Source organism: Eumetopias jubatus, unplaced genomic scaffold, assembly GCF_037043125.1.
Source record: "Eumetopias jubatus isolate StellerSeaLion01/CBP00866 unplaced genomic scaffold, mEumJub1_p1.0 scaffold_17, whole genome shotgun sequence".
NCBI classification, from domain to species: Eukaryota; Metazoa; Chordata; class Mammalia; order Carnivora; family Otariidae; genus Eumetopias; species Eumetopias jubatus.
This window is the reverse complement of record NW_028274823.1, coordinates 43903849-43915989: the sequence shown is the minus strand read 5'-3', so window position 1 is coordinate 43915989 and position 12141 is coordinate 43903849. Positions and strand designations below refer to the sequence as shown.

The 12141-nt window shown below is 58.1% G+C and overlaps 1 protein-coding gene across 3 annotated transcripts in view; it reads right to left on the bottom strand.

The window, feature by feature from the left end:
- Nucleotides 1-11109, bottom strand: part of GRID1 (glutamate ionotropic receptor delta type subunit 1) — a 711804-nt gene extending 700695 nt beyond the window's left edge. For all 3 annotated transcript variants that reach the window (XM_088019784.1, XM_088019785.1, XM_028098786.2), the window contains exons 1-2: nucleotides 11031-11109; nucleotides 8725-8880 (exon numbers count right to left, since the gene is read on the bottom strand). In XM_088019784.1, coding sequence (XP_087875910.1) covers nucleotides 8725-8880; nucleotides 11031-11109 — 235 coding nt within the window. The remainder of the gene's footprint in view (nucleotides 1-8724; nucleotides 8881-11030) is intronic.
- Nucleotides 11110-12141: the final 1032 nt, after the last annotated feature.

The following is a 12141-nucleotide window of genomic DNA, read 5'->3' as shown; positions in this document are numbered from 1 at the left end:
CATAGGAGACATGTGGTCAACACCAACCTGCTTCCCTGCCCTCCTGGGACACCCAGAAAGGCCGGACTGAACCCTAAGGGCTGCAGGAAGTGGAAGGGAGCCAAGAGCCCCTTGGGACCGCTAGAGTTGCCAATGTAACGAGCACCCGTACCTCTCTGCTTGGGCATTCCCTCAACTGACCCTCGAGCTGTCCTCTCTGTTGTCATTCCCAGTCCTCCAGCTGAGGACACTGAGGTAACCTGCCCAGGGTCAAACCGCAGAGCAGGGACAAGAACCTCCGTCTGTGAGTGAGAGCACAACGCTCCTTCTGCCCCCACCTTGGCTTCTGGGCACCACGTCCATTCCCGTGTGGAGGCAGAGGAGGGCCAGGCTGAGCACTGGCCAGGAACAGGCACGGGGACAAGCTGCAGCGTCTGGCTGCCTCTGCCCGGGACCGGTGAAGGACAGGTGTGAGGTAGACAGCCGTGGCCAGGCTCTGGCGGCAGGAGGGGGTGCAGCCTGGGCTGAGGACCACGCTGGGGCCCCAGCTGGCAGTCCCTGCCTTCAGCCCCTGGGAGCCAGCCTCGCCCAGAGCTTGGACCCAGAAACAAATAGAAAAGGGCCATCTAATCACCGCCCAGCTACCCTGCCTGTGCTTCAGGCCCAGAAGGGAGAATCACGGGTCTTTCTCCTTCCAACCCATGGCCATTGGCCAGAAAACTGGCTGTTTATAGGTTGCAAGGAAGGTCTTTAGAGAACCCAGCTGATGGGATACTGGACACAGACCCAGCTGCCTTCCTGGGCCCCATGCCTGTCAGAAAGGCCAGACCCCAGAGGAAGGGGCTGTCGCAGGCCAGCCCATGGCAGCGATGAGTGTCTGCCCTAGCCCAAAGCTGTCGGGAGAGAGAGCCGTGGCCGTGTGGGAAGACAGGGGCGAAGGGGGCCTGGGCCAGGAGCAGGGGAACTCTGTGAGAGGAACCGCACCACGGGGAGCTCTGCCGAGGCCACGGGCAGCACTGACTTGCTGAAGTCTGGCAGTGGGGGCTCCCTGGGGTTGGGCCCGGCAATGACCAGGCCTGCATGCCCATCCTCACCTCACCACTTAGGAAGCAGTTAGCCCGAGTCTTCTGAGCCTGCACCTTTCCCATCCACAGCTTATAGAGGACAAGGTTGGTAGACACAAGACTGGCTCTCTTTTGAGAGTCCAGAAGGGGCTGGGAACCCAGGCTCCCTGACTTCCCCTACACACACCAAAGCCCAGAGCTTTCTGGGGCAGAGGGACAAGTAAATGAGTGGGCAGAGGAGAAGTGACAGGAGCCATGGCTTTGGCCCAACCAGGATCCAATACCTAAAACTGTTCTGGGTTTTTTGTTTCTTTGTTATTGTTTCAAGGAGTCACCAAGGAAATGGGAGGACTGTTTTGATATGAGTAAGTAGTTCTGTCATTTGCCAAATACTAGTTGTCCCTCCTTCTGGGCACATAGTAGGACTGTGCTTCTTGGATCCCTTCAGACTGGCTGGAACCACATGACTGGTTTTGGCCAATAAGCTGTACAGCAGAAGTGGCACGTGTCCCCCTCCAGGCTGAGACCCCCAAAGCTCTCTTTCCATGTGGCACGGCAACAGGCAATACTCAAGCTGAGTGGCCACCATGAGCCAAACTCCACTGTGACCAATGATGGACATACAGCATGAGCAGGAGATAAATTTTTGTGAGGTTAAGGCTCTAAAATGTTGGGATTGTTTGTTACTACAGCGTAACTTAGTCTTCCTAGCTGACACAAGGGAACCACGGAACAACACCAGGAGGCAGGGACCTGGGTAGCCAAGTCTAAAAAGATTCACACCCAGGCATCAGACTGGGTTACAGATGGTTTAAGAATAAGCCATGCAGACTAAATATTCCAAGTTTTTAGGTGAGAGCATGTCCTCATAGCGAAAAGGCCAAGTAAAGAAGGAAGATGGCTACTAGAAGGGACAAAGCGAGGGGATTTTTGACCTCACAAGTACAAGAATTTGGAAAGTGTCTATCTGCCCTTATAAGACAGAGCTCTGGGTGCTAGGGACGGTCTTAGCTGTCCTCCACGAGAAACCTGGAGAAGTGGCCCCAACATGCTGCTTCAGATGGGAAGGCTGTTAAAGTCCCCAGGTCACCAGGAAAGGGAAGAGCAGCAGCTCGGAGGCAGCAGGAGGACAGGGGTCTCACTACGACCCACGCACCTGGCATTAAGTGCCCATCTATTCACTGCCCATTAAGTCCAACCTCCCAATCTACGGGTAAAGCCGTGGCACTAGGGATACTAAAAGGAAGCCTCTAGAACCCAAAATATGAAGATGTGAGTGAGGCAAGAGTATAGTCTATAAAGTGAGAGTGTGTGTGCATGTTTGCACACCCAGGAGAGACCCTAGAATGAAGGAGAACTCTGGAGCCTGGGAGCTCAGCTGAGGGAAGATGGCAGCCACTCCTTTATTTATCGCTCACAGCCTGGTGAGCAGTCCAGAGAGGGGACTAGATGGTTCCTGTCCCCAGCCCCCTTCTAGGGCCGGGGCCATCACCACCTGCAGCCACGGCCATCTTCCAGCACGAAACCTTGCTAGCAGCAGCCCCTGTGGGGCCAGGAAGAGTGCGTGTGCAGCCAAGTAAGACGGACTCTGCCAAGGCCCCGCGTGGGGCCCTGGGTAGGCACAGTGGATGACATGAGGGAGACGGGAGGGTTTGAAGAACCTGCCCAGACAGAAAAGGAGGTACGGGCCCGCGTGGTGGCACAAGCATGGGCCTTACAGTCTGGCTCTTCAAAAAGCAGATTCCTGGGCACCTGGGTGGCTCAGTTGGTTAAGCAACCACCTTTGGCTCAGGTCATGATCCTGGAGTCCCCGGGATCGAGTCCCGCATCGGGCTCCCTGCTCAGCAGGGAGTCTGCTTCTCCCTCTGACCCTCTTCCCTCTCGTGCTCTCTATCTCTCATTCTCTCTCTCTCTCAAGTAAATAAATAAAATCTTTAAAAAAAAAAAAAGCAGATTCCTCTAGGAACTTCCTCAGGAACTAGCAGCTTCCAGGCTCAGAGAAGGTCACCGATGCATCACCAAAGAGCGCGGGTAAGTCTGTGGAGGCCTGCAGCCTTACGGCGTGCCATCTCCAGAGCAGGCCTGGGGGACATGGACACATGGCCCCACGTCCCACGTGACCCTAGCGGGTCCGGCTAAGACGCAAGGAGGCCATTCAGTCAGCAGGAGAGCGGTCAACTGTGCAGAAGACGGGAAGGAGGGGACCACGTGCGCTGGCTATGACGACAGGGGTGCCAAGGCACCCGCAAGGATGCCCGCGTCCCAATCCCCACAGCTGTGACCACATTAGGCTTTGCGTCAGAATTCAGGCTGCAGAGGGAATGAAGGCTGCTCATCAGCTAACTGTAAGGCGGGGAGGTTATCCTTACGGATGTCCAGGCGGGCCCAGTGAAATCACAAGCGTCCTGGGGAGAAGGAAGGCGGAGGGTCAGAGATGGAGAAGGAGATGGAAGGACAGAGGCGAGACGGGGGTGACACCCTGTGAGAGGGACTCCACCCGCCATCGCTGGTGGGAGACAGAGGAAGGGGTCCGGGAGCTGCGGAGGGCGGGCAGCCTCTGGAAGCTGAAAAGGCAAGAGAATGGATCCTCTCCTTGAGCCTTCAGAAGGAATCAGCCCACTGACACCTGGATTTTAGCCCAGTGAGACCTGTATCAGGTGTCTGACCTGCAGAATCATGACATGATAAATTTCTGTTTCTAACCAACTAAATTTGTGGCAAAATTTGTTTCAGCACCCCAGGGAAAATTAATACAGCCAAGCGGATGGGAAGGATAACATGGGCCGACAGGCATCTTTACAATGTCACTAACTTCACATCAGGAGGACCCTGCCAGTGTCTCCGAGGCAGGGACCGAGAGAGCCCCTCCCCAAGAGAAGGGGGTCTCCTAGCAGGTATAAAGGATTCGGCCTCACTGGCCATATCCTTCCGAACGGAAGCCAAGGAAGATGCCAGAGGCATCAAAGCTCAGGGAGGGAGACCTTCTAGCAGAATGTCGAGATACCAGTAGGCACATGAGGGGCAGGGTGACCCCCAGGAGGGACCAATATAAAATGCCCAGACTGTCAGATGGGCACCAACAAGCTCACTGTGTTTTATTCTCATTTTACTTCACTGTCTCATTGTTTTACTCTATGAACACCAAACTATACTTGGGTAATCTTTACCCTGTCTTCCCAAAACACCTTTGTGCTTATTGTAACTAAAAGGAATATTGCCTCACAATGTTTCTTCTTCCTTCCTCTTCCCTAACTTGTTATCTTTCCGCTCTATGACAGGTATGTCTACATTATGACCAATAACCCAACTCTTTTTACTTACGGTACAAGATAACACTGTGAACACTGAAGACTCTTCTTCAGCCGGCTCTTTTATGCATTTACTCATTTATATAATCTCCTTCAGCAAACACTTTAGAACAATATGAAATTTTTTTATTTGACAAATTAGTATTTCTTCTAGGACCCAGAAAGCAAATTTTCACTGTTAAGATGGACTTTACCAACTAAATCCAAGACACAACATTTTAAATATCACTACGGTGTCGGCGCTTGCTAACTTTAAATCTTCATCAAATGCATTTTATTAAATGTGACCCATGCTTTTACACATCAACTGACCGAGTATCTCAAAAGGTAGCCTGTCAGGAGCTTGTATAAAATCAGCCTGAAGAAATTGTAGGTATAAATCTCAGGACCAACAAATCAAAGCAGAGTCTCTTGTTCTCTTCAGTGATACTTAAGCATACCTCACCATATAAATGATTCCATTTTCAAAAAAATAAATTGTCTTGAATATTGTAAAATATATGCAACCACTAAGAGTAGCATTTACACGTACTTTGCAACAATTTCACAAAAAGCCAGTAAGACATTAAATTAAAAAAAAAAAAAAAACAGGCTATCCAGCTGAACAGAATGGGGTCTCTCAGCACTTACAAAATACAGTGAGTGAAAAAAAGACTAGAAGGAACTAACTAACTAACAGAAGGTAAAATTCGAACGATTTCTGTTCTCCCTCATGATGCTTTCCTGTACCTTCCATATTTTATACAATGAGCATGCACAGCCTTTTCCTTTTCCACATTTTTTAATTGATTCACGCTCACTGTAGTGATGCATTTCTTTTATAATCAAGGGGGAAAATGTTTAGCGAAACGTTGAAAATGAAAAGGTCAGTGAGAGTCTGCTCTCAAGGAATTCACCAGCTTAAGAAATGATGCAGCTGGAAATATCAAGAGCCTCAAGAGAAGTTGAGATGGATTCACAGTTGGGTCAAGGGACAAGGAGGGAATTCGTGTTTACTAAACACCTACCACAGGCCTTCTGCAGACAATTTATACATTTATAAATATACAATTTATACATTTAATCCTCACGATAATCCCACTTGCCAGATACTATGGTTGGTCCCTTTTAGCAGGTATGTGAACCGAAGCTCAAGGCAGAGCTAGGACACCCCCCGGAATCACACTACACATGAGGCAAGATGAATGTGAACCTGGTTTCTTGGGCTCCAGCATCCAAGCTTTTGTCCCTGTATGGTGCTGCCACTTGGGCCAAAGTGGGGACAGCATCACCTCAATCCCAAACCCACCGGGGGTCCACTGGGAGCTTATCCAGTCCACAATGGAGACTGAACCCCCGTGCACCTTTGCCCTCCATCCGTGTCCAGTCTCTACCAAGAAGTCCTTTCCTTTCCCACCCAAACTTACCACCCACGGCCAGCTGCAATGACTGTCCAGGCCCAGGACAGAGAGAAGATATCCACCAAGCAGGACCATGCCACAGGATGGACAGCATCCCGGAGCACAAAAGGAAGGACATGCAGAGAGCTGAGTGCCTGCCCAGCTGAGCCCCAGGCTAGGGAGAAGGAGCCTCTGAGCACTGCTCCGCACTCCATGAGGCCCCTGAGGGGCTGGCTGCTCCCGTCCCTTGTAGACATCCAAGGGCTGTGCAAGGTCACGGGATATCAATGTGGATTTCTGCCCATGTGGCTCATCAGTTGAAAGCATGTGCCAGCCTTAACCAGCACACACTCTGGTCAGTATCCTTCTTCCCGGATGGCATCGGATGTCCCTCAGTCACCACAATCCAACTCCCTACTTCTGGATGGGTACACACACTCCCTCTCACACCCTCTGAGACTGTCATCCTGCCATCCCTGGAGCCTGAGACATTTTTCCAATCATAAAAATAGAGAAACTGAGATCCAGAATAGCAAGATGTCAACCCGAAGAGGCCCCTAGACAGAGCCCTGTGTCTCCAGCACAAAGGTACACTGGGGCCTGAAGACTGAATGGCCCACAGGTGTTTCGTTTGGCTTGTACCGTGTTGTTTAAATTGCTTGATTAGTTGACAACAGTTAGAAATCAGATTTTACATTAGAGTCCAGATGGGGGGGGGGCTCCTCTCAAAAAAAAAAAAAATCAGCACATCTACAACACTAGGATTTTCATTCCCGAATGGCAAAATCGTCTAAAGGTGTGTAACAGCTGCTCTTTTGAATAGGGATGACCTCTCTGGACCCCACGCTCCAGGCCCTGCAGAGTCTGGCTGCCCAGTGGGCCAACATGTGTTACCTGCCTGAGACTGTAACCCTGGGCAAGAGCATTATCTTCACTCCCTAGGGACCTGCTGATGGGAGAGGCATCTTCAGGAGGTTGGGCATCTTCAGGAGCAAAATGAATGAGCATGGAATACTCCACAGGGCAGAGGGGAAGCCAAAGGACACACGGTATGTCAACAGAGGATGTGGAAGAGCTGAAACGGCATGGGGAAAACACAGGCAGGGTCCCCAGCACGCTGTGAGCCCCTGAGCACAAGAAACGCACGTGTCCGCCTGTGTCCTCAACTCCCAAGCACAAAGAATAACTGTCCACAGAGACAAATGTATGGAAACAGTGTCAACAGAGCAGGAAGCACTGTCAAAATTGTGACATGTAATTGGGTCAGTCTGTGTCACCCCCGATTCCCACCCCAGGTAGGATCATTCCTCCCTAAGGCCCCCCTCTCCGTGGCTGGAGCCCGCACCAAGCACTTGCAAGGAGGTGTGAGGCCGGCACAAAGAAAAGCAGTTCAGGGGTGGGCCATGTGGGGGCAGGGACTGCTGGTAGGCTACTCAGACACCAAAGGACAGAGATTCCCCATACCTCAATGGACATGGGACAACGGACATCTGCCCAGGCTAGAAGCAGCAGTCCCCATGAGAGGCAACAGCAGCCTCACCCCACTCACAGCTACTCCAAAAGCACACCCAGAACTCTAGGTCTGTACACCCACCCCAAGGCAACCTTGGGCCTTCAGGGCTCACAGCTGGGGCTTCCCCTCCTCTGCAGCACCCAAGAATAGAAGACTGCCAAAGACCTTCTTCTAGCACAAAGTTCTCCCCAGGAAGAACGCTGATCTTCTGGACACAGATCAGAGACTTCACTGAATCACCCTACCCTCATGGGTCCCCAAGAGCCCAGCATTCAGCATATAACCCAAAGGCAGTAGAAGGACTCTGGGCTCAGCGACTGGGGCAATGGGGGTGGGGGTGGGGGATGGGGGAGCTGGCCTGGAACCCTGAGCCAGCCCACTTCCTCCCTATACCCACTGTCCTGTCAGTCCCTCCTGGGAGGAATCCCTGCATCCCCTGCCACCAGCTGTGCCTCCTAGCCTCACGCTCCAGGCAAGGGCCTCTGAGTCAAGCCACGGATATGGGGAGCAAGGCAGAGGAGAGGAAAAGGTACCTGGGCTAGGCAGATGCCAGGAGTGTGGAAAGAGCCTTGGGCCCTAACCAGGAAGGTGGCTGGAAGTATGCGGGAGGAACTCAGGTTCCAGAACCCAGCCTTGAGCCAGGTGACAGGGAAGGCAAAGAGAGACAAGGGGAAAACAGAGGCTGCCGCTGTGGCGAACGCCCACGCCGAGCACCTGTTGCCCCCGTCGGCGGGTCCGACCCGAGGCAGAGGCTGCTGGCCTCACAGGCTCGGACCAGGATTCCCCGAAGCCAGCCCAGCCCAACTTCTCTCCTTTCCTGGTCAAACAGCGCCCACCTCTGGCCCAGGCGACAGCGCCTCCGCCCGCGGCAGGGACAGCGAGAAAGAAACCGGCTCCTCCAAGCCGGGAGGAGGAGTACGGCAGAGACACGCGGGGCCGAGGCACTGAGTGGCCGCGGGGCGCGAAATGCGGCGCGTATTGGGTTGTGCTGCGGAGAGGCGAGACCGCGGGCTCGCGCGCCAGGCGCTCGTCGCTTGGGGACGAGGAAGACCCCGGCCCCTGGAGGTCAGGGGCGGTGCACCCACGCAGGTACCCGGCACGCAGACACGCCCACCCGCAAACACCCAAGAAACAAAGACGGCCCTGAGCCACACACGCCTGCGCGGGCAGCGCGGGGCGCACAGACGCACCCACCGAGCCGGAAGAGAACCGCTCAAGCCCGCGACACGCCCGGCAAGGAGCCCAGCTCGCCGCGCTCACAAGCTCACCGCTCCAGCTCCCCCGCGCAGAGCACTACCGGCGCCACCGCTCAGGGGGCGGAGGGGGGGGGTGGTCGGGGAGGACGCGCGCACCGTGCGTGGCACCGCGGCTGCCCAGGCGCACAGGGGGCTCCGGGCGGCCGAGCCCGTCGCAACCCCGTAGGTCTCCACGCCTCCTGGCAGGCCGCGGCCCTGTTAGCCCTGGGCGCCGCAGCCGCTCACCTTCCTGCACCGCCTGGAACGGGTTGTTGGCCTCGATGACCTTGATGGAGTAGGTGATCTTCTCGCTCTGCAGGATGTCATCGTTGAGGCTCAGGTCGGATACGGCCAGCTGGAACACCCTGTCGTCCTTGGCCGCGTTCTCCTCGAAGATGGCACCTGGAGGAGAGGAACGGTCAAGACCTGGCCAAAAGAGCTCTCCCTCCCCACCCCACCCCCACCATCGTCTTGGCCCTCAGGTCATGGTGCTGGCAGCTTAGCTGGTTGTCTGATGGGAGTTTCAGACTGGGGTTTCAGCTTGACAGGATAGATTAAGCCTTTCTTCGATCAACCGGAACAGGAATGTGTGCCCCACACACAGCGCCATGTGCACACAGTTGACATGAGTTACACATGCACATGCTGCCACCAGGTCACACACGTGTCTTGCAACCAAGCCACCTCATGTCTCGGGCCATACCCCACACAACGGACTGAGCCAAGCTGGGGCGGCCTCAGGCAGCACCCAAATGCCCTGATAAGGCCCCGTGAATCCCATCGCAGGAGCCAGAAAGTTCCCCTGCAGGGCAATGTCCCTGGTCCCATATCCCAAGATGGAATGATGACTTCCTTCTGCCCTGAGATTCCCCCTTTGAGAGAAGCTGAGCAAGCAGGTCGCCAGTGAGTGTGCGGCACCTGGGGGCTTCTTTACACAGGGGCTTTGGAAGACCAGCAGGTCAGTCCCAGCCTGGCTCCCTGAGCACCACCTCCTGCTCTCCATCCCATCCCGCTTCTTCTTCTTGCGGTGTATGTGCGAGAAAAGGGAACTGTAACCTAGACCCCTTGCCTTCAGACCCAGCAGGGTTGAGGAGCTCATAAGATACCGCTCTTGAAAGGGCCTTCTAGAACCACGAACATCTATCTCCAGGGCAGCCTCCGGCTGGCCCTTTACGCCCTTAGCACTGCCTTGGCCGACTCTGCGCTTCCAGCGGAGATCGATCCGATTCGCCAGAGCCTGGCCCCGCAGCCTGGGCAACTCAGGAGTCTTCCCCCACCCTCGCCAGGCCCCGAGGGTCCCCACGGTCCCAGGGATGGGCCCGATGATCCCCGAGCTCGGGACTGGGCCGGAGAAGGGAGGCCCCGGTTCCACGTTACGCCCAGAGCCGCAATGCTGACCGCGAGCCCCGAGCCCCCCTCCCCCCCGAGTGGGAAGCAGGTTTGGCGCCGGGCCCCTGCGGGGGGCGTTGCAGCTCACCAAGCCCAGGCCTAGTCCCTCACCACCCCTCCCCACCCCCAAACCCCCGCCCCGCCTGTCCCATCATCCCTGCCTTCTCACACCTCCCAACCCCCAGTTTCTCTGTGCTCGCCGGTCTTTCCCAACTTCCGGAAAGGCGACTGCAGAGGGGCTCCCCCACAGCAACCGCTCTCGGGCCCCCCAACCTGGCCCAACTTCCTGGGATTCCTCCCCTGTTGCCACCAACTCCCACACACACCCCCTCCGCGCGCCCCCTCCTCCTCTCCTCTATCTCGTCTTCTCTCCTGCTTCTCTTCCTCCATCCATCTCTTCCCGCTCAGCGCGCACACACACTCCTCCCCACCCCCCGCCGCCCACGCTCCTTCCCCCGGCTCCCACCACCTGGACCGTCTGCCAGCCCCCAAGACTTGGACCACGGGAAACTCTGGGACTGTCCAGGATTGGGCTGCAGTCGCCACAACCAGATACACAAACACCCACACATATACCGAAAGATACACAGACACACACCGGGGAAACAGGCAGACACTGTGTCCACTCTAACAGGCTGACAGCCGTGCACGCACCAACACAGGCTCAGATGGACCCACACATCCCAACGCCCTCTCGCAGTGACACCAACACGGTGCCAGGCGCACACACAGTGATACACGCTGACAACACCCACCCACCCACATTCACACACGGTTCCGGTCGGGCCTCTTTGATCCTGCCCTGCCAACTTGGCGAGACCCAGGGCCGTGTCCGCCCCCTACCCCCGCTGCTCCGAGCACGCCGACGGCCCAGCCAGGGGCGCGGGTCTGGACGCGCGTGCAGCCCCGGGTTCCCCGCAGCCGCGGCCCTAAGTGTCGGCAGAGGCCGCAGGGATTGGAGCCCCGGGGAGCGGCGAAGAGCCCGCGGGAGCGCGGCGCGGCCCATGCACAGCTCCTCCGCGGGGCGGCGCGGCGCGGCCCTTCGGGGGAGCACCGCCCGCCGAGCCCCTCGGCCCGGGGAACCGCCAAGTTTGGACGCCGCGCACCCCCTACGCCGCTGGGGCCCCCCGCCCAGCCTCGGCCCGACCGCCCGCCGCGCTCACCGATGTGGATGATGGAGTCGGCCCGCACCGACACGCACTGGCATATCCAGGGGAGAAGCCACAGCGTCAGCGCTTCCATGTCCCCCGGGCGCGCGGCTCATCCGCCCGGGCCCGGGGCGAGGCCGAGGGCAGCTCGGAGCGGGGAGGCGCCGGTCCGGGTGCAGTCCCGGGCCGCTCCCCGGGAGAGCCGAGCCCGCCCGTGCGTCTTCTCCCGCGCGCCCGCCCCTGCGCCCTGCGCCCGCCCCAGCCCAGCCCAGCCCAGCGCGGTCGGGCTCCCGCTCCGGCTCCGGTGGCGGCTGCGGCGGCGCTGGCAGCCCGAGCCGAGGCCGGTGAGGCGGGGGCGGCTCTTCCCGCGGCTCGGGCGGTTTCGGAGGCGGCGGAGGCGGTGGCGGCGGCGGCCCGGCCGGCGCGGCGGCTCCGGGCTCGCTGTGTGTCTGAGCCCCGGCGAGGAGCGAACTGCGGAGGACGCCCCCTCCCCTCCCCCTCCCCCTCGGCTCCGCTCCCCCTCCCCTCCCTGCCCGCCTCCCTCCCCTCCGCCCTCCTCTCGGCCACGTGACTGCGGAGCCTCAGCCTCGCCGCGCGGCGCTCGCCCGCTCGCGGCTCGGAGGGGGCGCCCGGTGCTCCGCGCTCTGGGTCCGGGGGACACTCGGGGGCCGGCACGGCAGCGGGGACCAGCCGAGTCTGCGGCGCGCAGACTGGGTCTTGTGCCCACCGTTCTCCGGGGGCGGGAGGATGGAGAAGGGTCGGCCACCGACAGCCCTCGGGGGATCCCGGAGCGCCCGCCGACCTCAGCAGCCGAGTGTCTCGGGCCATGCCCCCCGCCTCGGGCAGAGAGCCCCTAGCGGAGCCGCACCGGGGGTAGCCGAGAGAGAGGCGGGGCGGGGCGCTGAGCCAGGCACCGGGATGCAAGGGGAGCCAAAGGGGACCGGACGCGGCCAAGCGTCGCGGAGCAGAGCCTGGGCCGCGGCTCGAACCCTAGCTAGCCGTGCGGACCTCGGCAGGCGCCCATCCCCCGCCCCGCGGGCCCAGCGCTCAGCCTGGAGTCAGGCAGGAGGCTCGGACTCTGAAGTCTAATTCATGGCCGGAAACCGGCGCAGCCGTGATCGCGGCG